Source organism: Myotis daubentonii, chromosome 2 (genome assembly GCF_963259705.1).
Source record: "Myotis daubentonii chromosome 2, mMyoDau2.1, whole genome shotgun sequence".
Classification (NCBI taxonomy): Eukaryota; Metazoa; Chordata; class Mammalia; order Chiroptera; family Vespertilionidae; genus Myotis; species Myotis daubentonii.
Window position 1 is genome coordinate 7,436,062 of NC_081841.1, and position 24,351 is coordinate 7,460,412.

At 57.6% G+C, this 24,351-nt stretch overlaps 3 protein-coding genes across 6 annotated transcripts in view; 1 reads left to right on the forward strand and 2 right to left on the reverse strand.

Moving 5' to 3' along the window:
- Nucleotides 1–589: 589 nt before the first annotated feature.
- On the forward strand, nucleotides 590–10,579 carry SOX10 (SRY-box transcription factor 10). The gene is made up of 4 exons (XM_059681585.1): nucleotides 590–785; nucleotides 1,258–1,763; nucleotides 6,119–6,387; nucleotides 8,704–10,579. The coding sequence occupies exons 2-4, from the start codon at nucleotides 1,336–1,338 to the stop codon at nucleotides 9,405–9,407; spliced, it is 1,401 nt and encodes a 466-aa protein (XP_059537568.1). The 5' UTR covers nucleotides 590–785; nucleotides 1,258–1,335; the 3' UTR covers nucleotides 9,408–10,579.
- Nucleotides 10,580–13,955: 3,376 nt separating this feature from the next.
- Nucleotides 13,956–24,328, reverse strand: POLR2F (RNA polymerase II, I and III subunit F). Of its 3 annotated transcripts, none has more exons than XM_059681588.1 (5): nucleotides 24,159–24,328; nucleotides 22,520–22,589; nucleotides 18,547–18,677; nucleotides 14,610–14,681; nucleotides 13,956–14,140 (listed from the first exon to the last, which is right to left on the reverse strand). In XM_059681588.1, the coding sequence occupies exons 1-5, from the start codon at nucleotides 24,176–24,178 to the stop codon at nucleotides 14,050–14,052; spliced, it is 384 nt and encodes a 127-aa protein (XP_059537571.1). In that variant the 5' UTR covers nucleotides 24,179–24,328; the 3' UTR covers nucleotides 13,956–14,049. The 3 variants fall into 3 exon arrangements, with proteins under 3 accessions (XP_059537571.1, XP_059537570.1, XP_059537572.1); XM_059681587.1 differs by having other exon boundaries at nucleotides 13,956–14,211; XM_059681589.1 differs by lacking the exon at nucleotides 13,956–14,140 and adding an exon at nucleotides 14,221–14,281.
- MICALL1 (MICAL like 1) overlaps nucleotides 22,520–24,351 on the reverse strand; it is a 35,743-nt gene continuing 33,911 nt past the window's right edge. For both annotated transcript variants that reach the window (XM_059681584.1, XM_059681583.1), the window contains exon 17: nucleotides 22,520–22,589. The gene's annotated coding sequence lies outside the window, so the exon portion shown is untranslated. The remainder of the gene's footprint in view (nucleotides 22,590–24,351) is intronic.

The following is a 24,351-nucleotide window of genomic DNA, read 5'->3' on the forward strand; positions in this document are numbered from 1 at the left end:
CGGGCCATCTGCACTGGCAGGGGTGGAGCTGCCCACGGCCTACTAAGTACAGACCGGGGTCTCTGGAAGTTGGGGCAGAGGGCGGCCAGGTGGGGCTGAGGCTGGGGCAGCTGGGAAGCAGGCCTGCCCACAGGTGCTCCGGAAGATGTCCTCCCTGAAGCAGCACCAGCCAGCCACCTCACAGCAACAGAATCCTCCCTGCCTCGCATCCCTCCCCAATTTTTTGCTCCTTGCCCATCCTACCACCTGAGGCCCCCAGACTGGGGGTGGGGGGGTCATAGCCGGCCCACCCTTCCTCCTAGCAACAGGTTCCGACCCTGCCCATGCACATCCCTTGACTTTCCTGGCCTGACTACCCCCGCGCCTACACCTCCCCACCCGAGCTCAGACCCCAAGGTGGGCCTGGGGCAGCAGCGCAGGCAGCTGGGGTGGGGGGGCCTGGCGGAGGAGCCCTGAGTGTTGGGGATGAAGGAAAGCGCTGGAGGCTCCACCTTCTGCCCTTCCCTCCCTCCCCCCCTCCCCCTCCCCCTCTCCCCCTCCTTCCTTCCCCAGCCCTCGGCAGCAGCTCAGTGCTCAGTCAGTCTCGGGCTGTCCGGCCAGGGTGGTTGGTGGTGAGGATTCAGGCTCCGTCCCGACGAGGCCGTGGCCTGAGGCTCAGGGCGCCCCAGCCCCTCCCTCCCAGCCCACCAGTGTCCACCCCCAGCTCCGAGCTGGACCGCACACCTTGGGACACGGTGTTCCACTTCCTGAGGACGAGCCCCAGGCTGGAGGACAGGTCCGAGGAGGTGAGTGAGTGCGCAGCCCGCTCCTCCCTCCCCGGCCAGGCCTGGGCCCCTGCAGTGAGGTCTGGGGGAAGAGGGGCTGCCCCCCCCCTGCCCCCACCCTGCCCCTTGGGACTCCGTCGGGGCGGGCGGAGGGAAGAAGGAAAGGTGAGAGAAAAGGTGGGAAATTCCAGGAGCCGGGATTAGAGCCGAATAAAGAGTCCGTTTTTCTTCCTTTCCATCAACAAACCTCCACCCAAAAGGAGGTTTTGAAAAATCCCAAACCCACCCACACCGGGAGAGAGACGGTTGGGACCAGGTGGCGGGGAGACGTGGAGGCAGGAGCGAGGAGGCCGAGCGGGTCTGGCATGTGCGCGCGCCCGGGGCTGCCGTGGGTTTAGGGGAGCAGGGCGGGCGCCACCTCGGGCTGCGCGCGTCGCGTCCCGGCCGTCGGGGCTGCGCGCGGCGGCTCCATCGCGCACTCCCTCCCGTCCAGGTGAGCGTGGGACTCTTCGCGAGGACGCCGGCGGCGGGCCCCGGGGAGGCGGCCGAGGCGGCGGCGGCCGGGGGCGACATGGCGGAGGAGCAGGACCTCTCCGAGGTGGAGCTGAGCCCCGTGGGCTCCGAGGAGCCCCGCTGCCTGTCCCCGGGCAGCGCGCCCTCGCTGGGGCCCGACGGCGGCGGCGGGGGAGCGGGCCTGCGAGCCAGCCCGGGGCCGGGAGAGCTGGGCAAGGTCAAGAAGGAGCAGCAGGACGGCGAGGCGGACGACGACAAGTTCCCCGTGTGCATCCGCGAGGCCGTCAGCCAGGTGCTGAGCGGCTACGACTGGACGCTGGTGCCCATGCCCGTGCGCGTCAACGGCGCCAGCAAGAGCAAGCCGCACGTCAAGCGGCCCATGAACGCCTTCATGGTGTGGGCGCAGGCGGCGCGCAGGAAGCTGGCCGACCAGTACCCGCACCTGCACAACGCCGAGCTCAGCAAGACGCTGGGCAAGCTCTGGAGGTGAGCGGGGCTGCCCGCCCGCTGCGGGGGGTTCGGGCCCCACGGAGCTCCTCGGACCCTTCTCCGGAGGTAGCCATCTCCTGGTGGGGCTGGGGGGCCCCCACAAGTGCCCCCTTGGGGTGGTGCTGGCTCCCCAGCCGGGGCAGCGGGCAGAAAGGCGCCCCCTCGTGGTTGGAATTCTGTCGGAGGCAGGCGGTAGGGCCTCGGCTTCGTCCTGGGGGGTGGGGGGCAGGGAAGGCTGGAGGGAGGGAGGATGGCGGAGGGCTCCCACCGAGGCCGGAGGCCGTCAGTAACCGCTTCCCCACGGGCAGCGCTCTCAGGGGGGCCACTGCCACCGGGTTAGTGGCGGGGATGCTGGGGAAACGTTTGGCAAAGAATTGAGGGCCTGCCTGGAGAGGAGGGAAACTGAGGCAGCCATGCAGAAGAGGTGAAAGTTCAGGGAAGCAAGGGGCCGGACAGGAGCCTTTGGAAGAGGGAGGAATGGAGAAATCTGCGGCCAGGATCCTGGCCCGTCCCAGCGGCCCTCCCTGTGCCTTCCGGACCCCACCCATCTTCAGGCTGGGGGTCCTTCCTCCGGGAAGGGGACACACAGAAAGCAGCGCCTCCCACCCATCCCAAAGCTGCCAGGCTTGTCTCCCTCCCTCTCCCAGTTCGGCGCCATCTTCCTTTCCAGGGCCCCACCCAGCGATGAGTAACCTCCTGCCCCTCCACCCCGAGGCTGGAGCTGCGAGCCTGGCCCGGAGGAAACCTTGGCCCCTTCCTGCCCGGGTCCCTCAGACTCCCAGGCTCCCAGGGATCAACCAAACCTCCGTGGGGACAGCATCCCCCTAAGGAGGAAGTCTGCCAACCCCCGGCCATGTTGAGAAAGGCAACCCCCACCCCCACACACCCCCGTCCTGGGAGCTGGGAGCTCACAGAGAGAACAGGGGCTCCGGAGGTGCGAGCCTGGGCCTGCGGAGGTCACCTGGTTTCCCACTAGACTGCCCACGAGATAGCCCCGAAAGGCAAAGGCCACCTAACAGCTAGGGGCAGAGCCCGGGAGCCAGGGCCAGAACCACGGCTGCTGACTCTCCGCCCAGTGGTCTTCCCCACACGGACCCTGGCGACAGGGGGGTCACCCTGTCACTCTGAGGTGTGCTCAGGAGGGTGTGGGGTGGGGCAGAGGAGAGCAGTGGTTTGGGCTTTGTCGGAGGAATTGCTGCCTTCCTGCTGCTGTGCCCTTTGCTTGCCCCTCGCCCAGTGGAGACCAGGTCCCAAAGGCCACAGGCTTAGGTGGTGGAAGAAGCAGGAGGGCCTCCCAGAGGGATTCACATCTGGCCCGGCCCTGTCCTTGGCTGTTTGTTTGCTGATGGCCTGGTGCTCCCTGACCCCTCTCAGCCCAAGGTCCACCCACACCCATGGAGGGCTCAGCCCAGGCCAGGACCGTCGGTGCCAGGGGACGGAAAAGAGCCAGTGAGAGACAGACAAGCAGGAGGGAGACAGACAGGCAGACGGAGCAAGCTGTGGGGACGGTGAACAGACCACAGTGAGGGCATTGGAGCAAGAATGGCCCCCACTGCTCCAAGCACTCCACCACCAAGGGTTTAAGACAGGGCCTCCATTGCCCTGTCCCTGCTCCCCAGACCAGAACCCTGGGTTTAGGCTCCCTCAAGAGGACCCATTCCTGGCCACCACTCCCAGTGTGCGCACCGGGGCCCAGGGTGCCCCCAAGCGCCAGCCTGGGGTGGGGCAATCAGGAAAACAGGCGCTGCTTGCTCAGGACCCAGGCCCGGGGGTAGGAAGGGGCAGGACAGTGGCAAAGAGAAAGACTCTGCCAACATGTGGGCGGGCTACCTGGACCTGGGTGGGATCTTGAGGGACGTTCTGGGATCCTGGAACTTGGACTAGGCTGGCTGTCGCCACGGGCTCCTCCTGAGGTCCCCGCCCCAGATTCATGACTCCCAGACCAGCAGGCAGCAGGAAGGGGGGTGATTAGGGAGGCAAAACTGGAGGGCAGGGGCCCTAACCCTGAAGAGAGAGAGACACAGACAGACAGACAACTATATCGGGTGCTGAAAGGGAGCTGGGGTAGACACACCAGCATCCAGGACCTGGCTCCTAAGTAGCTCTGACAATCATGCTAACCGTGCCCCCCTGGGAAAGGACATGAGATGCAGTCACATGGTGCTGGCTGTATGTAGCTGACCTGCCCAGAGAGAATATCTAGAGCCAAGAGACTAAAAGGGGGTCACAGGCTGGCCCCCCAGGCCCTTTCCCTGCCAGGAGGAGCAATTGGAGCAGCAGCCAGTGTCCCACCCTGAGAGCCCCCCAGGTGGGGGTTTCCGGTTTGTGGGGGAAGCAGCTTGGAGACCCAGAGGACAGAGGTGAAGTGAAGGTGCAGAGGAGATGGGGTTCACCGTTAAGGGCTGTGGGCCATGGGGGAGGGCAGGGAGGGTTTTACGTGGTGGGGCAGGAGGGGCTTGGGGTCAGGAGAGAGCCTAAACAGAGCGAGGTCTGGGCGAGGCTGGGGTGGGCCTGGAGGTGATGACAGAATGGGCTGGTGTCTGGTGGGCTCAAGGTTAGGTTTCTATCAAGGTTAGGGTGCTGGGAGGAACTAGGGAGGGATACTGGAATGCAGTGTTGGGGTCTTCCCTCTCTTCTGGCTGGTGCCCTCCCTCCAAACCCCCTGCCATTTCCTTACTGATTCACACCCCACTGACCACTGGGCAGAGGGCACAGGGAAGGTTTGAGCTCAGTGTCCCCAACCATCCAGGGAGCCTCCGTGCTGGGGGAGCCTGCTCTTCACCCTCAAAAGCAGTTCTATCCCCACCCCAAACCTGCACCTGCCCCCAGCCACACACACCTTCAGGGCCCGCCCACCCACTCCCCTGGCCCAGCCTTCCAGAGGCCGAAGGCATCCCACTCCCTGAACCCTGCGGCCCTGACTGATCTGGAGTCCCTGTCCCATCTCTCACCAGAGGGACCCTTGGAGCAAGCTGGGCTAGGGCTGGGCTCAGGGCCTCGCGGGGAGGGGGCAGGGGAGGGGGGCAGGAGGGAGGCTAAGCTGCAGAGGAATGCTGCTGCCGGCTGGAGGCGCCTGGTATGACCACCCCCTCCCATCCCGGGTGGGAGGGCTCAGCCTTCTGCTGACTAGGGGAAGAGGGCGCCCATTGGGGGTGGGGTGGGGGCTGAGAGCGCACCTTTGGGCAGAGAACAGAGCTGCTCCCGCAGTCCCTTATGACTAGGACTCCCCTCAGCACCCTCTGCAGGGTACCCCATCCTGCCCTCCTCCCTCTGAGGCTGAAGTCAGGTGGGCAGGGGCGGTGCCTTCAGGGCCTCCACTGGTTGGTCTCGGCCTGCGGAGAGGGTGTCTGCCCCTGTCCCAGGTCTGGGAAGAGCAGCTGCTCCCTCTACCCTCTGTCAGCCTGGCTGAGGAGACAGGGTCTCCCCCAGGAGGCAGGGAAGGGCTCACATCCTGCCCTCGCCCCAGCCACTGCAACGGGCAGAGTCAGTGTTCCAGAGCTGAGCCGGGCCCTCCCCAGGGCCTGTCCAGCCTCCCGCAAGCAGCATCAGGACAGCACCTATTTCTCAAGTGCCAGCGCCCACCCCAGGCCTGGTGCCAAGCGCTTCGCGTCCGTGATCTTGGCCAGCCCCACACCTGGAAGTGGGCACTGTCACCTGGTCTGTTGGTGAGGAAACGAAGGCTCAGGCAGTGACCTGCCCACGTCTCACAGCCAGTAAGCAGCAGAGGCCGGGCTCCTCCCCTCACACACTGCTTCTCGGCTTGTGCACCTCTAGTCCCAGGGAGCTCCCCCTGACGAAGTAGCAAACCCCACTTGGACAGCTTTTTGAAAATATATATATTTTTATTGATTTCAGAGAGGGAGAAGGAGAGAGAGATAGACACATCAACGATGAGAGGGAATCATCGATCGGCTGCCTCCTGCACGCTCCCCACTGGGGATGGAGCCTGCAACCTGGCTATGTGCTCTGACCAGGAATTGAACCATGACCTCCCGGTTCATAGGTCGATGCTCAACCACTGAGCCACACCGGCCGGGCTAGACAGCTTTGATGGGAGAAAGTCTTTCCTTTCCTTGAACTGATGTCTGCCCCTCCTAAGCTCTATTCCTACTTGTAACTCCGTCCCAAGGGCTACCAGGAGCAGCAGGCTGACCGCTCTTATACCCCAACCTCTTGAGAGATGTGGGGGTGAGGTCAGCGCCCTCTGAGCCTGGGGTTCCTTGGGCCTCACATCTTCCAGTCTGTAAATCAAAGGGCAAGCTCCCACGCTGGGCGCCCATCCTCGGGCCTCAGTTCTTCCAGGGAAGACACTCACAGTGGCCCCTCTGCTGTCTCCCCACGGCCCACCCCAGGCTGCTGAATGAGAGTGACAAGCGCCCCTTCATCGAGGAGGCCGAGCGGCTCCGGATGCAGCACAAGAAGGACCACCCGGACTACAAGTACCAGCCGAGGAGACGGAAGAACGGGAAGGCGGCGCAGGGGGAGTCAGAGTGCCCCGGCGGGGAGGCCGAGCAGGGCGGGGCGGCCGCCATCCAGGCCCACTACAAGAGCGCCCACCTGGACCACCGGCACCCGGGAGAGGGCTCTCCGATGTCGGACGGGAACCCTGAGCACCCCTCAGGTGAACACGGCTGGGGGCTAGGGTGGGGTGTGATGCTGAGCTGTGGGTGGGGGAGCTGTGGGTGGGGAGAGGTGAAGGCTGGATGGGTGGCGTGAGACCCTGACACTCCACGACAGCCCTGTGCCCTGGGCAGGGCTTGCCAGGCTGTGTGGTCACTCCGGCTGGGGTGCAGGGGCCCAGGTGCCAGGGAAGGGAGTGGGTAAGATGGCTCTGCGGATGGAGGGGGCACTGCTGCTGAGGGAAGGGCCAGTTAAGGGGCCCTGGGGTGAGCTACAACAAGAAAAGGCGGGACCAGATGGTTTGAGAACTGGGAGAGCAGATAGAAAAGAGAGCGTTGCCTCTCCCACCTCCCGGTCTGATGGGGAGACAGACAACAGGGCCTGTGACACTGAGGGCATGCCATGCAAGGGCCCGTCAGGCCATCTTGTTTCATTCTCATTAATGATAACACTAACATTAACTGAGCACCTACGGTGTGCCAGGCGCTGTGCCAACTGCCTGGTGTGTCCGCTCATTTGATCATTCTAAATGGGGAGGCTCAGACCTCAGCTGAGGCTCATTACACTCACTGGAAGGTGAGAAAACTGAGGTGATGGACCACATGGCTGAGGTCTGAGCCCAGGCTCTCTGGCTCCGGGGCCTCTGCCGGCACCACGGCTGCCTCAGTTGGTCTCACCATGTATAGAGCGCTGTGCGTGGGCCGGGCGCACAGGAAGTCAGAGCTCTGCTCTTAGAAGCTATGTCCCGAGTCCCCATTTGATCCAGGCCTGGGAGCAGACACTCAGGAACCAGAGTGTAGGACAGTGATGGCGAACCTATGACATGCGTGTCAGAGGTGACACGCGAACTCATTTTTTTGGTTGATTTTTCTTTGTTAAATGGCATTTAAATATATAAAATAAATATCAAAAATATAAGTCTTTGTGTTACTATGGTTGCAAATATCAAAAAATTTCTATATGTGACACGGCACCAGAGTTAAGTTAGGGTTTTTCAAAATGCTGACACGCCGAGCTCAAAAGGTTCGCCATCACTGGTGTAGGGGGAGCAGGAGCATACGTGCCGTAGGTATAGGAAGCAGCAAGTGCATGCAAAGCCGCCCAAGCCGCAGCGGGCATGACCCCTAGGGAGGGGTCACCCACCATCCACTCAGTCGGGTCTCCAGAAGCATCCAGCCCCGCCAGACCCCGGGCCAGGAAGGCTTCAGGATGGAGGCCGGGCTTTACTGATGAGGAAACTGGTTAGGAGAAGACCGGGGTCTGCCCAGGGTCACATGGCAAGTGACCCAGCCCTCCCTCTGGTCTGATGGACGGGGCACAGGCCTGCCCTGCAGGAGCTCCGATCTCTCTGTGATGGGATCTCCCGTCCCGTCATCCTCCCACACACGTACACCAAACACACACATACACACGCACACGCACACGCACACACGCAGAAAGAAGACCCTGGGCCGTGAGAACCACCACCTCAGAATGTAACTGTGGGCTTGGGCTTTTTCTCAGCCTTCAAGGCCCAGCTCAGCCCTTCCCCTCGGTGAGACCTTCACCAGATCCCCAGGGCAGGGTGAGTGGCTGCCGCTGGCCCGAGCCCCTGCGTGCTCGTCAGCACGGCACTGCTGCAGCTGCCACGTGTGGGTCTCGGGATCTCCCCAAGCCTCTGAGCTGGTGAAGACAGCGACCCATTTTACTGATGCTTGTGTCCCCTCTACCTGGCACCGTGCCCCTAAGTGTTTGCTGAATGGACATGTGAACGTGAAATGGACAAAGGAACAGGGTGGAGAAAGTCTGGAGACATTGCCAGGGGGACTGGCTCAGCGGGAAGGTTTCCCGGAGGAAGGGGTTGGAGGGAACACTGCTGTCTGGGGAGGAGGCACAGGCCAGCCAGCAAACGTGACAGGGAGTCAGGAGAGAGGCGGCGGAGGAGGTCAGCGAGGACAGCAGCCGGCAGGCGGCTGAATGGAGGGCAGGGCCCCCCTGGGCTCAGCAGCTAAGGAGCCGAGGGCCAGGAAGGCAGCCACCTCGGCTGATGGGAGGAAACTTTCCAACGGGAAAGGTCTTTCAAAAGGAGGCAGCCTCTCCAGGAGGGAGGCAGGGAGGCAGGACCCACCTGTAAGGCTGGGTAACTTCAGGAACCACTAGAGAGCAACCCAAGACCGTGACATAAATCAATGCCAACCCAGACTGCCCAGGCCTGTAAGACGTACAAGGCACGCAGGGTCGGCCCTCGGGTCCTGGAGAACCCTTCTCTGAGGGTGAACTACCAGCATCTAGAAGCCTCTGACCTGGTTTCCTGCTTCTCTGTCTTCCTCCCACTCAGGCCAGAGCCATGGCCCCCCCACCCCTCCGACCACCCCAAAGACAGAGCTGCAGTCGGGGAAGGCAGACCCCAAGCGGGACGGGCGCTCCATGGGGGAGGGCGGAAAGCCTCACATCGACTTCGGCAACGTAGACATCGGGGAGATCAGCCACGAGGTAATGTCCAACATGGAAACCTTCGATGTGGCTGAGTTGGACCAGTATCTGCCACCCAACGGGCACCCGGGCCACGTGGGCAGCTACTCAGCAGCTGGCTATGGGCTGGGCAGCGCCCTGGCTGTGGCCAGTGGACACTCCGCCTGGATCTCCAAGCCGCCAGGCGTGGCTCTGCCCACGGTCTCGCCACCTGGTGTGGATACCAAAGCCCAGGTGAAGACGGAGACCGCAGGGCCCCAGGGGCCCCCGCACTACAGCGACCAGCCGTCCACCTCGCAGATCGCCTACACCTCCCTCAGCCTGCCCCACTACGGCTCCGCCTTCCCCTCCATCTCCCGCCCCCAGTTTGACTACTCTGACCATCAGCCCTCAGGACCCTACTACGGCCATTCAGGCCAGGCCTCCGGCCTCTACTCGGCCTTCTCCTACATGGGGCCCTCACAGCGGCCCCTCTACACGGCCATCTCTGATCCCAGCCCCTCAGGGCCCCAATCCCACAGCCCCACACACTGGGAGCAGCCAGTATATACGACGCTGTCCCGACCTTAAAGGGGCCCTGTCACATCCCCCCAGCCCCTGGCTAGTATGCCCTTCCCAAGCCCTCGCACCCAGTTCCTGGCCCATCTTTGTCCTGGTGGTGGCTGGGGAGGAGGCGGCAGAGGCTGACAGCTGAGGGGAGGCTTTCTGTCGGGCTCACTGCCTTTGATGACCCCACCCCATCCTGTCCAGGCTCAGCCCAGGCAAAGCCCTAGACTTCTAGGCTGGGCAGAGGAGGAGGAGGTTGGTTTTTGCCCCTAGACTGGACCATGAGGGGCTGCACCTTCCCCCCAGGATGACCCTCCATCCCAGGACCTGAGAAGGACCTGATCACCCTCTGGGAGGGGGAAGCACCCAGGGTCGGCTGGGAATCAGAGGCCTTGCCATTCCTGTGACTGTGTTTCCTCTTTCGTGGAGGAGAGGTCTGACATAACCCGTGCCACCTGTGCCACGTGCCTAAGGTCAAGGCCATCCCTGCATCAGTGCCTGGAGTGGGCTATGTCTGCCCCTTGGGGGCTGGGGACAGCTTTGAACAGCCTCTGAGAGTGTGGAGGTGGGTGGGGACTCAGTGGGGGGAACCCCCCCAAGCCCCCCTTCCCTCCTGAACACAGAAAGGAATCAACTTAGAGACCCCAGATCCAGTTCTATGCCAACAGCCTGATTTTTCGTCTAATCGGAAAGAGGGCCCAGGGCCTCCTCCACTACAGCCTCCCAGACCTTGAGGCACATCCGGGAGGTGAGGAAAGGATTGGAGACAATGCACAGAGCCTTCCTCCTGGCTCTCCGCCAGCTCCCTCTCCCCTCACCAGGCTCTGTGGCCCCTGCTCTCGGCCCCACTCCTGGGCTCCCAGAGAGCTATGCTGCTCGTGCCCAAACCCTTGGCTCCAGGAGGACAAGGGGCCCAGCACCAGGTTGCTAGCAGCAGCTGAAGACACTAAACTCCTGCCATGTACATTCTGCCCTGGCCTTTTGCCCTTTGCTTCCCAGTGGTATCTGAATAAAGTATGTAGCTCTGTCTGCCCCTATGTTCCTGTTCTGCAGCCCCCACAATCCACATGTAACTCATTACTACCCCCTCTTATTTATCTCAGTAGCTCCTCCTCCCCTCCCCCCGCTCCTAGGTTCTCCAGCTCGTATTAACTCTGCATTAAGTATTCCCGTAATAAAAGTAAAGGTTCCAGCTACCTGCTTGGTGGGCCTGACCTGGCCTGTCTCTTGGTCTCTTCTCCCTGCACCTGTGCTTCCTCACACTTCCTGGAAGTAGCTAGGGGTGGAATGCAAAGGACAGCTAACCCAAAGGTCTCCTCTCTGCCTAGGAAGGGGGGGTCTCGAGTGGGTCAGTGTGCTCAGGGGCTGGGGCCTCAGATGGGAGCTCTTCCCCCAGGCCAGCTGTGCCCACCCTACAGCAGCCTGCCCAGCAGCCCCTCTGCTTGCCCAGCAGAGGAGGGAGCTTACATAGAATTCAAGAGACAGGTACTTGAGAGGCGGGTCAGGCCTGACTTCCTGGTATCTGGCTGCCCAGTCCTTTAGGATGTGATGCTGGGCCTTCTCTCTGCGCGCGCACACACACACACACACCCGCATATACACACACACAAACACACACTGGCCCAATCCAGGACCTAGCCAACCTTCACGGCAGCTGCCTGTGTCTGAGGGTAAAGCCAGGATGGCAGACGTGCAATCGAACCCTTCAGTGCTTCCTCCCTCGGAGCTTTCCTCAGCTGAATTCCAAGCGGTGCTGGGGCAGGAGCCACTCCACCTCAGGAGCAGGGGAAATCCTTTCACCACATGCTCCACTGATGGCTGGCTCCAATGGCTGAAGTCTTCCTTATTCCCAGCTAATGAACACGGCAGTAGCTTCCTACCACTTACGGAGTGCTCCCTGGCCAAGTGCTTTATGTCATTCAAGCCCGAGGGAGGAGATCCAGTCTTTGTCCCCATTTCCCAGATGGGCAAACTGAAGCTTTGAGGTTCATGCTAAGAAGTGCTGATGCCCTGACTCCCTCATTGCGCTCTTAACCGTCATCTCTTCCATCTGCCCTGCTTCCACTTTTAATCTGAAGTGATGCTTTTTCCACTGCTCCAGACCGGCCACCTCAGCTCCCTTATCCACCTCTCACCTCCTAGTCAGGACCTGGGGTGGGGTGGGGTGGGTAGGGGTGGGGTAGAGCGTGCCAAGACCTAGCCCAGTCCTCCAGGGTGGCCAGACTCCCAACCGGAAACTGCATCATGTGAGCTCTTAGGCAACCTCACCCAAACTGCTGGCTCCGTGAAGCTTGGTAGCTGCGAACCCCTGTTCTCAAGAACAGTATCTGCTGCCAAGTCAGATCGCCCCAAACTGTATGTAAGATGTCTCCTGGTGTTTTGTTGTAGATAAAAGCAGGATTTTATACTGATCTTTAACAGATTTCATCTTGTTGGAATTGACCATTTCCCACCTACATTAAATCTTTTGGAATCCTGAATACAACTTACTAGCTCTCCTTCTGTATCTGCAAACCTGAATATCCTATTCAAGTCACTAATAAAAAAGGTTGAAATGAAGAGAAGCAGGCCCTGTGAATCCACTAAATCCTTCATTAGTTCTGTCACTACACTCTTAAGGAAAGACTGGCAATCGATTCTGAATCTATTATCACCACGAAGTCCACACTTCATCACAGTACAGACTGCCTGATGCCTTGCTGTAACAAGATTTGCTGTAGCCTCCGACCTTCCAGACCAGCCACCACTGAAAACATTTGGTAATATTCTGAGAAACCCTATGCTAGCCCCGGGATCTCTTCATGACCTAAGTGCTTTCCAATGTGCAGTAACCGATTCTAGATATGTGTCCGGGATCAATCGGTGCTAACCTTACATGCTCGTAATTTTTACAACCCGCCCTTTCACCTCTATTGGAAAACGGGGCATTAGGCCATTTCCAGTCTGTTCATTGCTCCTGCTCTCGGCAGGACTCGGCAGCTCATGCGATCGACTGGGAAGTCACTGGGGACTCGGGAACAGGGAAAACAGACAAATGCTCCCAGAGAAGTAGGAAGACCTGGCTTGTTTCATCCCTCAAGGTTCAGGATGTGCTGGGGCCTCAGTCAGGGAGTGACACATGTAAAGAGAGGAGCCAGGTGAAGAGATTATGCCCAGCCTGGCCAGCTGAGTAGCCAGGGACTGACTCCCTGAAAGAGGAGCAGAGTGGAAAGGGGGAGGAAAAACACCCCCTTCTCCATCTCTCCTACACCCTATTCCCTAAGGGTTAACCCCCCACTCCCTTCTCTCCTCCCCCACCCAAACCCCATCTCCCTTTAATCACATCTGATACTGAGCGGCCCAGCAGGAACAAAGAGACCATTTAGAGAAACGGGGCCGAGAAAGTGACCCCCGCACTCTAGGGCGGCCGCCTGGATGCCAGCACAAAGGCGGCATTTCAGAGCTGAAATTTCAGCACCCAACTTGATTAAAGGATTCCACAGGCTTGGAGGAGGATGGAGGGGGTGCGAAGTCCCCTGCTCCCTGAATTAACCCTCTTCCAAGGCAGCAAACACCCCTCCTGGAACTGACCGCTCATCACTCCCACCCTGTCCAACCAGGGTGCACCCACCCCGGGGCCATGCCCGCTCTTCCTCTTCCGGGAAGGGGAGCTGACAGTAGAAGGGAGGTTAAGGCTGGTATATTTTATTCAGGGAGTCAATTTTCCCTTCTATCTCTGTTGGGGTCAATATAAACCCTCTCCCTGTCCCCCGCCCCCCAGGGAGGGCAGATCCAATGTGATTGGTCTTACCGCATGTCGGGTAAGCAAGGTGAAGAGCATAGGACCCATTAGAACCTAGGACAGAGGGTGCGCTCCAGTCCTGATTTAAAGCCACGCCTTGAGCCCAGAAGTCCTGCTTCCCTGCCCACTGTGATCCCAGCACCCATCCCAGTCAGGGCCTCAGAGGGTCACGGGCCCACACAGAACAGGAAGGACATCTTCCAGAGGCTGGGAAGGAGAGGGGATGGGCGTGGCAGACCGGGAGGCGGGCCATGGAGGACACCGTGTGGGCAGTGGCCTGAGGAGTGGGGACAAGAGGGGCAGGTGCCGGGTCCTTGCTCCAGCTGACTTGCCCAGCAGGGCTCTGCCTGGGGAGGGCGGAGATCACTGCGTCCCCAAGCTTCCTGCTGGGGCACTGCTCCTGAAAGGGGATCCGAGCCCATGATAAGAGGCTCGAGGCAGGTCCTTAGGAAACAATGGGTGGCTTGATGAGACCTGCTCTGTGATACTCCTGAGAAGGGAGAAGCCCCTGCAGCCAGTCCCCACTGGAAAGGAAATTGGGAGTTTCCATGGCAACCAGCTCCCTGGGCACAAAGGCTGGTCTGTCTGCTGGGAAGGCAGCTGAGGTGTCTCCCTGCAGCAGCCTTTGCTCTGGTGAAGGGGAGATGGAGGGAGGGATGCGCGGTAGCCACAGGGGTAAAGGCCCCTGGTGCTTCTTAAAGAGCTGACCTTCACGGGGCCACTGGGATGGGTGCAGCCTCCAGACAGCGGGGCAGAAGCTGGTGGGCACAGCAGACAGCCGGAGGCAGGGGTGGGAAGGTTGGAGAGTTTATTATTTACACGTGTAAAGGATGTGGGACCAGGAGCTGGGGTGAGGCGCAGCTGGGAAGATGACAGGACTCCAGCTCAGTCCGTGATGATGAGCTCGTCTACCCCCCAGTCTTCATAGCTCCCGTCAGGCAGGTAGCGCCGAATGATGATGGGGATCTTTCGGGCCCTGTGGCGGGGAGAAGGCACATGCATGTGAGGGCTGGAGACCCCAGCTCTGCAGCAGGAGGGGCAGACTGTCTGCAGAATGCGAGGAAAGAGAAGTCAGGGAGCCTCTTCCTGGGGCTGAGTGGGCTTTGCAGGAAAAGAACTGCAATAAAAAGAACGTTCCTGCATCCCCGAGCGTGGGACAGTGGTCTGGAGGAGGAGGAGGAAGATGGGGGCTGGGAAGGCAGGCTGCAGCAGGAACAGGGAACTCTGATGGCCAGGAGAGGTGCTGTCTCCTCAGTGGCCTCCCCTTTGCCTGCCCCTCCTCCCTCTCCCTCCTCCTTCCTGGTGCGCTGACTCCTGAACAAGCTAAGATCCACAGGAACCATCACCGCTTCCCCAGGCAGGGAGGTGGGGTCGGGGTGCAGCAGAGAATCCAGAGGATGCCTGCCCGGGCTCTGGAGCAGCAAACCGTGATCTGGGCAACTTACTTGAGCTCTTTCATGGCGATAAGCAGGGGATCTGTCTCCCCCTCCAGCTCCACCATCACGGGGGCACACATCCTGTGGGCACAGGGACAGGTGTTGGGGAGACGGCAAAGGCAGGGAGAAAGGTCCAACAGGAAATTGGGAGTGGGGGTGGGGCTTAGTTCACAAACAGGATTGGATGGGCACCCCCGCCCTCACCTAGAAAGGTCACCTCCCTTTTTTCTAAGAAAGGTCACCTTCTAGGCCGACAGGCATGGCAGGTGGGGAGCAGTGGTTCAGGGGCACTGACAGGGAGAGTATGCGAGTGGGAGCCAGTAGACCTGGTTTAAATTTTGCCTCCAAAGACACTGAATTTCTCTCTAAACTTCAGCATCCTCATGTGACAATGAAGACAAAAAGCCCTGCCTCGCCTACAGTGACGCTAGGACACTACTGGCTAACAGGCAGCGACTCACTGAGTGTCACACCTGCTCTCAGTTCTCTGCACAGACCATGTTATTTGAGGTGAGTATTCTATTTTACTGATGAGGAAACTGAGGCACAGAGAGGTCAGAGAGTGGCAGAACCAAGATGTGAACCCCACATGCTCCTATCCACTGGGCTGTAACACCTCCCATTTATAAGCTGAGGATCCACAAACTTAAAAACAAGGGTACTGTGAACGGGACGAGAGTAAGCTTTACCCACAAGGCCTCTCTCAGGATCTTCCCCAGGGCCTCTGGCAGAGTTCCCGGCACAGAGAAATGGCATGAGCAAAGGCTCCCCTTCGGATGGCCCTAACCCACCGCGCCCCCAGGCCCTGCCTCAGGGCCCAGCTCCCATTTTCCTTCTCTGTTTTGGCATCACCCCTCAGAAGTCCTGCTCTTCCAGCCTCCTGCTCACCTTTCTAGCACATCTCATGCTACTTGCCTGTGTTCACCCCATGTTCCCACCACACCAAACTCCTGAGGCTCCTGGCAGACACTGTGTTACCTTTTTGTGTCCTCTGACCGCTCTTCCCCTCCCTGTGGGCCTTGGGGAGACTCAAATGCCTCCACTCTGGGGATCATGAGCTGGACCCTCAGTGCTGGCTCATTTACACAGGCTTCTCTTGGCACCAAACCCCCTGGACTCTGACTCCTTGTGTTTTTTTGTCTTTTTTTAATATATATATATTCTATTGATTTTCCACAGAGAGGAAGAGAGAGAGAGAGAGAGAGAGAGCTAGAAACATCGATGAGAGAGAAACACCAACCAGCTGCCTCCCGCACACCCCCCACTGGGGATGTGCCCGCAACCCAGGCACATGCCCCTGACCGGAACCGAACCTGGGACCCTTCAGTCCGCAGGCCGACGCTCCATCCACTGAGCCAAACCGGTTTCGGCCTGACTCCTTGTTTGAAGTTTTCCACATTAGACCATGATGAGCACCTGTGGCCCAGGACACGCCCTGGCACAATGCCTGACCCACAGCACAACTGGGTGGGGTGCCAGTTCCCGGCCCACCTCCTCCAGGAAGCCACCTAATGATTCTAGCTCAGGTTTACCCTAATAGATCCGAAACCTGATCATCAGAGTTACCAGGAGAGTACACTAAAGTCAGGGTCCCAGGACCCTTTTCCAGACCCTTGGAATAGACTCTCTAGTGAGGGGGCCTGAGAACCTGCATTCACAAAACTCCCTGCTGACTCTGGTAACCAGCCAATGCGAGAGCCACCAGTTCACACCAGATAATTTACTAATTTTATTACTAAATACTTTATTACTCCCAAAAGCCTGAAAATTTCCCAAGGGCAGAGACCAAGTGTTTAACTTGCCCTATATCCTCTCTCAGTAAGTGTTAAAGCTTTACGGAATGCGGCATATGCCTTCTTTATTTCCATATATGAATAATTAAAGAGCGTTCATTCATCCAGCCCTGTTGTGTGCATGCAATGTGCTAAGCGTGAGAGTGTGTCCTTAGGTAATTTGTCTGCACCGGAGACACCATAAAAGAACACGGCAATGATTCTTAGGAAGTGGCGGTAGTTCACATCGCCACTAGGTGGTGCTAAGGAAAGGCGTGCGAGTTCATCCAAAAACTATCCGAGAAATGTTCGTTCAGCACCTCACTGCAGGGCCGCATGCCTGGTGCTAGGGATAAGCTAGAGCCCTGCTGTCCACCACTCACAGCAGCAGGGAACCGCCGGACAGCGCCTACCCCTCCATTGGAAGGAGCACTACAGACCCAGCTTCGTGGGACCATGCCTTGTTCTGAAGAAAAGCAGGTCCTGGGACTCATGCTCTGAAAGTCTGTCTCCACACTTTTTAGTGCTGCCTGCTGCCCACCACCCGCACACCCATCTTCTGCTCAAGGCTCCGTGACATCTTTTCCAGTCTTGTGTCCCAAGCCACTGACCATTCCCCACCACAAGCCAAACTTGCCTGCCTCCACGTGGACCTTGCCTCATGCTGTTTCTGTTCCCAGGGACACCGTCCTTTCCTGTCCCCGCCTGAACTCTCACCTCCGCTGCAGTTTACTCCCTGCTCCCCTTTTCTGTGCCTCTTACAAAGCTCCACACCTGCCTGCCTTGGGTTCTGGGTATTTGTGAAGGGGTCCACCTCCCCCCACGCTATAAACACCTGGAAGACAGGAGGGTTGTGTCTAATTATCTTCACACCCCAACAGGTACAAGCACAGTATCTTATTCAATGTTTGCAAGACTTAACTTACTTGAAAAATAACTTATGCATTATTCTTCCTGCCGGGTCGTTTTTAGCAGAGATGAGCACTAGAGCAGCAATAAATTGCTTTGCAACAATGGAAATGTCTTCTATCTGCACTATCTATTATGGAAACCACAGCCACAGGTGACTACTGCATATTATAATGTGGCTGGTGAAACCAAACGGCTGAGCTTTTCATTTTACTTTATTTAAACTTAAATGGCCACATGTAGATAGCAGCTACCATAACTGATGGTGGCCTAGAGGATCCGGACCCAAAGACCCCAAAATGACCATATGGATCGCGGCTCTGATTTCTCCCAGACCAGCAGGTCTACGGCTGCGGAGCGGATGAGGAGCAATGTTGCCCGACCATAAAGCCCTTTATCGAGGTGGACACGGTGGCCATCTTCACCACTGGAGGAGATCAAGTCCCAAGCTGATCGAAAACTAGGAAGGGGACACGTGCTCCTCCAGCACGCCGAACTCCACACGCTGGCCCCAGCTTCTTTTCTGCCCCAGTGTCCAACACTCCCTACTTGAACAGCCCAACTGCCAGAAATGCTTGCACACAGGCTCGTAAGAAGTCTGGGGAGGGCTCCTTTAGGAGACCTTCATGAGAGCAACAGTCCCAACCTGCCCTCTCTGTCCCCCGGCTTACTCCTCCCCAGGAAGGAGGAGTGACTCATCTGTCAGGGAACCTGAGGGGGGAACACAGGCATCTGTGGCCTAGCTTTTGGGGGAGTCTCTGCTCTCTGAAAGCCACCTGCCTGCAGAGAGGGGGCCTTGCAACCTTTGAAGGCGGGCTTGCCCCTGCAGACACAGCCGCGGAGGCCTGCACTGTCGGAGCAGGCACTCCTCAGACATTTTCATCACCTTCTATCCAGTGGCTATCTCCTGAATCTTGTTATTCTTCAACTGGTTTCAGACTTGGAAGATAAAGGCAAGTCTGCTAATTTCAAATCCCCAGAACCCCATCACTGTTCTGTTTTCACATCTCTAGCATGGCCTCTACATGGAGGGTTCTCCTACTCCTCCGGGCCGACCATGGTCAAGAACCACCAAAAGCCCAATGGGGGTGCCACAGCCCCCCCACTAACTGGCCCACAGTGATCTAGGGCTCTCTAAACCCACACTTTTAGCATGTGGAAGCAGGGAGAGTCTGTTTCTAGGTGCCAGGCTGGGCCACATCAACGGCTCAGAGGCTCACTGTGGCCTGACGGGTGGAAAAGACAGGAAAGGGGCACACACTCACGCGATCTGGAGGGCTCGGGTGCCCAGCACGCGGGCTCGCTCATACTTGGTCATATATGGTGTGGTGATCCGCTTCTGGTTGGCCTGCGGTCGCTCTCCAGAGGGGAGGATCTCAACGTTCTCCTGGCCCTCCTGGACACCAAGGCAGAAAGAGGGAAAGTCTCAGGGCGCCTTACTGAGTGAGGGGGGATGACAATGCCAACGATGATCGCCGCCACCACCACCACTGCTTGTCACTCCCCAGCAACCGTGCAGCTGCCTTACTGACACCTCATTTAATCCTACAACAACCTCATGAGGTAGGGATTACAGTGCCATTTTAGAAGCTTGGAGAGTCAGCGAACTAGCCAAAGTCTCAGACCTAGTAAGAGAGAAGAATCATGATCAGGATTCCAAGCCAGCTGCTTCATCCAGAGGAGAGAAGCAGAGGGTCCAGAGATGGGGCTGTCCCAGAACCGTGGCCCCACACAAAGAAGCCCTGAGCACAGACGCCAAATCACCCTAAGCAGGAAGCGAGGAGCAAGCATCCCATCTTCAGGTAGGATAACGGAGTGAATGGGTCAAGGAGCTAAAAAGTCAGTGAGGGCAGAAACTAGCAAACATTTTTCCATATATATACATATATTCAACAATTACTTATTAAGCATTTGTCACATGCCAGACATAATAGGTGCTGAGACAGAAAGCTAAGAGTTTCTGCTCTCAAAGAATTCATAGTCTGGGAAAGAGAAAGAGTAAACAGAACAGCAGTGCTTTGAAGGTATGCAGCAAAGTTAAGCAGGTGAGGGTCATCTGACTCATGCGGGAGTTAGGAAGACAGTCCAGAGATGAGACTGGAACTAGTGTAGAAGAATTCATTGGAGTCCCCAAGCCAACGGAAGGGAAGGACATGGAGACAGGTTGAAATGCATGTTCAAAGGACAGAGGAGGGAGAGAATGCACTAGGTTCAGACAACTAATTGTGGAGTATGATTAGAGCAAAGGAGTACATAGGGTCGTAGGTGGGAGAATAAATTCTATAATAAAGAATTAAGTCAACAAATATTTACTGAGTGTTTACTACATATCAGGTAGTGTTCTAAGTTCTCGGGACAGAGCAGGAAGACATAAAAACTGTTCCCCTACATAGAGATTAAAAATGGCAGCAGAGTGAGTGGATGCTGCACGGACATGCTCCCAGGAACAAACTGGAAATGCACTAAAATACAGAAAAACTCCCTGAATAATCAACAGAAGACTCACTGGAGAGAACCCTGAGACACTAGGACTGAAAGTGGAGGCCACATGGAGACTGTGTACACATTTTAACAGTCTAAGGAACCTGGACATCCTTTAGCTCAAATGGCCCATTTTCCAGACAGAACAGGGACAAAAAGTTATCTGCTCAAAGACGCGAAGCTATCGGCGACAGAGTAAACACAAACGCCAGCTCTGATGTGGCACAAAATGGAAGAGAGAATCATTTCGCCTCATATGATTTATATGTCTGGTTAAATCCGTACTGAAATTTCTCAAATAAAATGTCATAAATGGAAACACTGATGAAAGTATTTGACCATAAATTTACTGACAGGTGTTTCTACAAAATAAAATGTGTTATGATTAAAAAAAAAAATTCTTCCCCTATGGAGCTTATATTATAACTAGGGGCCCGGTGCACAAAATTCGTGCACTGGGTGTGTGGGGGGGGGGGGCGGGGGGGGGGTGTCCCTCAGCCCAGCCTGCCCCCTCTCACATACTGGGAGCCCTCAGGCGTTGACCCCCACACCCTCCAATCACAGGATCGGCCCCTTGCCCAGGCCGGGCGCCTCTGGCCTAGGCGTCTGGCCCGGGCAGCGGGGACCTGCAGTGGCAGCGGGGGTGGGGGGGCCGCGATCGCGTGGGCTCCACCCCTGCCTCTGCAGGATGCCTCTGGCCTAGGCGTCCGGCCCGGGCAGCGGGGACCCACAGCTGCAGCGGCCCCGCGATCGTGGGCTTCGCTTTAGGCCCAGGCAAGGGACTCCTAGCTCCCGGGACTGCCAGCTTCGACCATGCCCAGCTCCCATCGCTGGCTCCACTCCTACTTCCTGCTATCACTGGCCAGGGCGGAAAAGGCACCTGATTCTCCGATCATGGCTGGGGGGCAGGGCAAAGGCAGCCCCAGGGCCGCCTTTGCCCTGCCCCCCAGCTCTTAGCTCCCCCCTGGGTTTCCGATCACTGTCAGTGGCAGGGGGCTTCTTCCTGCTTTCCCTTTTGCCTCCCTGCTTTGTGCCTACATATGCAAATTAACCGCCATCTTGTTGGCAGTTAACTGCCAATCTTAGTTGGCAGTTAATTTGCATATAGCCCTGATTAGCCAATGAAAAGGGTATCGTCGTACACCAATTACCATTTTTCTCTTTTATTAGTGTAGATGAGAAGAGATAATAAAATTAATAAGTAAAGTGTACAGTATGACAACAGAGAAAAAAGACAGGACGTGCCAGGGCAGCGATGTGGAAGGAAGGGGAGGATGCTGCAAGTTCAATAGGATGGTCAGAGGCCTCAGTGAGATGACCTGGACAGACCTGAAGGAGGCGAGAAGCAGGTCATGGGGATATCTTAGGGAAAAGTGTTCCTGGAAGAGGAAACAGCATGATCAAAGTCCTAAGCAGGAATCTGCCTGGCATGACAGGGGCAGCAAGAAGAGATAAGGTCACAGAGGGAGCGAGTGGCCAGGTCATGGAGAACCTTGGACATCTTTTTGGCATTTACTGTGAATGGATGGGAAACCACTGGATGAGGGTTCTGAGCAGAAGAGAGAGACAATCTGACTTAACATTTAAAATGACCACTCTGGGTACTCTGTTGAGAATATTCTGAGGGGCAAGGGCAGAAGCAAAGAGACCATTTTAAGGAAGACCAATAGTAATCAATCAGGTAAGAAAGATGACTGGCAGCAGAAAGGCAATCAGGGCAGACTGAAGGCAGGAAAACCAGGAACACAATCTCTGCAGTAATGATGGTGAAAAACAATAAAGATCTAAACCAGGCTGAGCCCTAGGTATGTAGAAAGGGACCAGAGCTAACCCACAGGTAGGAGGCAAAGCCGACAGGACAGGAATGGAAGGGGACCGGAGGGTGGGGAAGGAGGTGTCTGACACAGTGAACAGGTACCTGGGAGAGAAAATTCAAAGAGGGGCTTCAGCTTCCAAGCCTAAGAAAGTCAAGGGACCACTCTGTCCAGGAGGCATAAAGCACCTCTTCCTGCATCAGTCACGCAAGAGGGAGAGCCCTATTCTATTCACGAAGCCAGTCACCCATCCACCTAGCCGCTCAAGCCAGAAACCTAGGAGTCATCCTTGTCATCTCCCACTTTCTCAGCCCATAGCCAACCCACCAAAATATCTTTCAGCTGTTTCTCATCACTGACACCAGCAGTGCCCAAGTCCAAGCTACAGGCCTCTCCCCGGAGGTCTATGAGAGCTTCCTAGTTGGTCTCTCTCTTTTACTCTTGTTCCTCCCCAATTCGCTCCTTACTCTGAGGCCAGAATGCTCTTTCTAAAGTGCAAACTGGATCATGCCACTCCCTAGCTCGAAACTCCTCAGTGGCTTCCCCCTACCTTTAGGCTATGAAATCTGCCTGATCTGGGCCCTTCTCTTCCAGCTTTATCCCAGGTCACCCTCCCCCTTGCTCCTATGTGCCCCCACCCTGCAGAGCACCTGGTGCATAATAAACATTCAACACCTTTGTTGAATGAATGAAGGTAACATTTCACCTATCAGTGAACTAACAGTCCCAGAAGCCATGGGCTGTGATCCAAATGGACAAAAGCCTTGGGACCCACCCTGTAGAGCTTCTCCACCACACCCAGGACTGGAACTCTGCTCACTCTAACTGGGGGTGCTTGTGGCAGGGGCACAAACAGGAGGCAGGTGCATTCGGGGAGTTATCACTGGCCAGGCCATCTGGCAGCCTGGGCTGCAGAAGAGAGAGCCCAGGGTTAACTACTGACCTCCTCAGCATTCTCCAAGTCATCTAGTCCTTCATCCTCCTCCACATCATCAAAGTCGTCGCCATCAAAACTGTACAAGAAGAGACCAGTTAGTTAGAGCATCACTTAATCAAATCGAAGAGGGCATGGGGTGTCTCAGCCAACATTGAGGGGGCGCTCAATAAATATCTACTTAATGAGTGAATCACACTTGTGTTCAAACCTACTCCCATCAGCCCCCCAAAGTGTGCCGGGACTCATGCATCCTCACTGTTTCTTTCCTCTCTCTACTGGATCATTCCCATCAGCATGTAAACATGTAGCTACTGCCCCACCTTAAAAAACAAACAAAACTTCTCTATGCTCTCCCCATGGAGCCCATTTCCATGCCCCCCTTGGGAGCAAAATTCATGGAAGAGTTGTCCAACGCCATGGATTCCCATCCTTCTCTTCTTATTCTGTCGTCATCTCACTCCAAGAAGATGCCCACCTCCATAACTCCCTCAAAACCACTGCTTCTTTCGAGCGTCTTAACGATGTCCGTGTTGCTAAATCCAATGGACTGTTCATGTTCTCATTGAGCTTGGCCTCCCAGTTGGCACCCCTAGGCCACTCCCTCTCCCTCAATACCCTCTCCTCACTCTCTTGGCATGTCCCCGCCTCACTGGCTGCTCCTTTCCAGTCTCCTCGTCAGGTTTCCCCTCTTTTCCCCCCAAGCACCCCTCCTGGGATGCTCTAACGGCTGATGGGGGCCCAGCGAGCAGGAAGGGCGGGGAGCCAAAAGCATCGCCCGAGGGTGGGCACAGAAAGGCTCAGGCCCAGGGTCCAGCAGGCACCTCCTCTTCTCCACGGACACGCCCCTGATGACCTCACCTGCTTCTTCGTTTGGAATAATATGCTTATGCTGACCAAGCCCCTGTTTTCATCTTCAGAACAGACCTCTCCTTGGACCCCACACATACAGACATCAGAACATCATTCTGGCCCTCGCTTCAAAATAAATCCCGAACTCAAGCCGCCGCTCACGACCTCTACTACCTCTACTCCTATCGCCCTCGTACACGCCACCGCCTTCGCAGCCAGGCGCCGGCACCTGCAGGCCTCCCTCAGCCCTGTGGTGCTTCTGCAGAGCGGGTCCTCACTTAACATCGTGGACAGCTCCTGCGACTTGAAGCAGAACAACGTGCGGAAACCCATGCTACCACCATCGGCTGATACAGGCAGGAGGGCCGCTCCTACAGCATCTCACCGACGCGGAAACAAAACTTTCTTCGAGGCGGGCGCTGCCTCAGCTCACAGGATGCTGTCGCATCTGTCCATGGGCCGCCCCCTCTTCTAGAAAGGGAGCACGTGGGGATCGGGGACTATGCCTAATGCACCGCAAGGGTCCCAACCAAGGCACAGCGCCCGGCTCGGCGGAAGTCTGCTGAAGGCGCCTGTGCACGGATCCTCTCTGGACCCTCGAGCCCGAGCCTTCCTGTGCCCAACCTCGGGCTATGCTCTCCGCCCTCGCGGCTCCAGCACCGCGGGCCCCCTCGGCAGCCCAGGTCCCCTCAGATTCTGCTCCTCGACTCCTGGCTCCCCAGCCTCCCTCGACCCAGGTTCCCGCTTCACCCGCCCCTGCCGAGGATCCGCCAAAGCATTTCGCTCCCGCACTCACTTGTCCTCGTTGTCTGACATGACGCCCGCGCCGCAGCGACCCGGACCCGCGCCCCGCACCCGCGCGCGGAGCTCCACAAACCGCGCGCCTCCGCCTCGCTCAGCGCCACGCGTTCTCTGCGCCTGCGCCGTGACCCGGAAGCGATCACTACTAGAAGGCGGGCCCGTGCTGTAGGTGTGCGCGCATGCGCCGA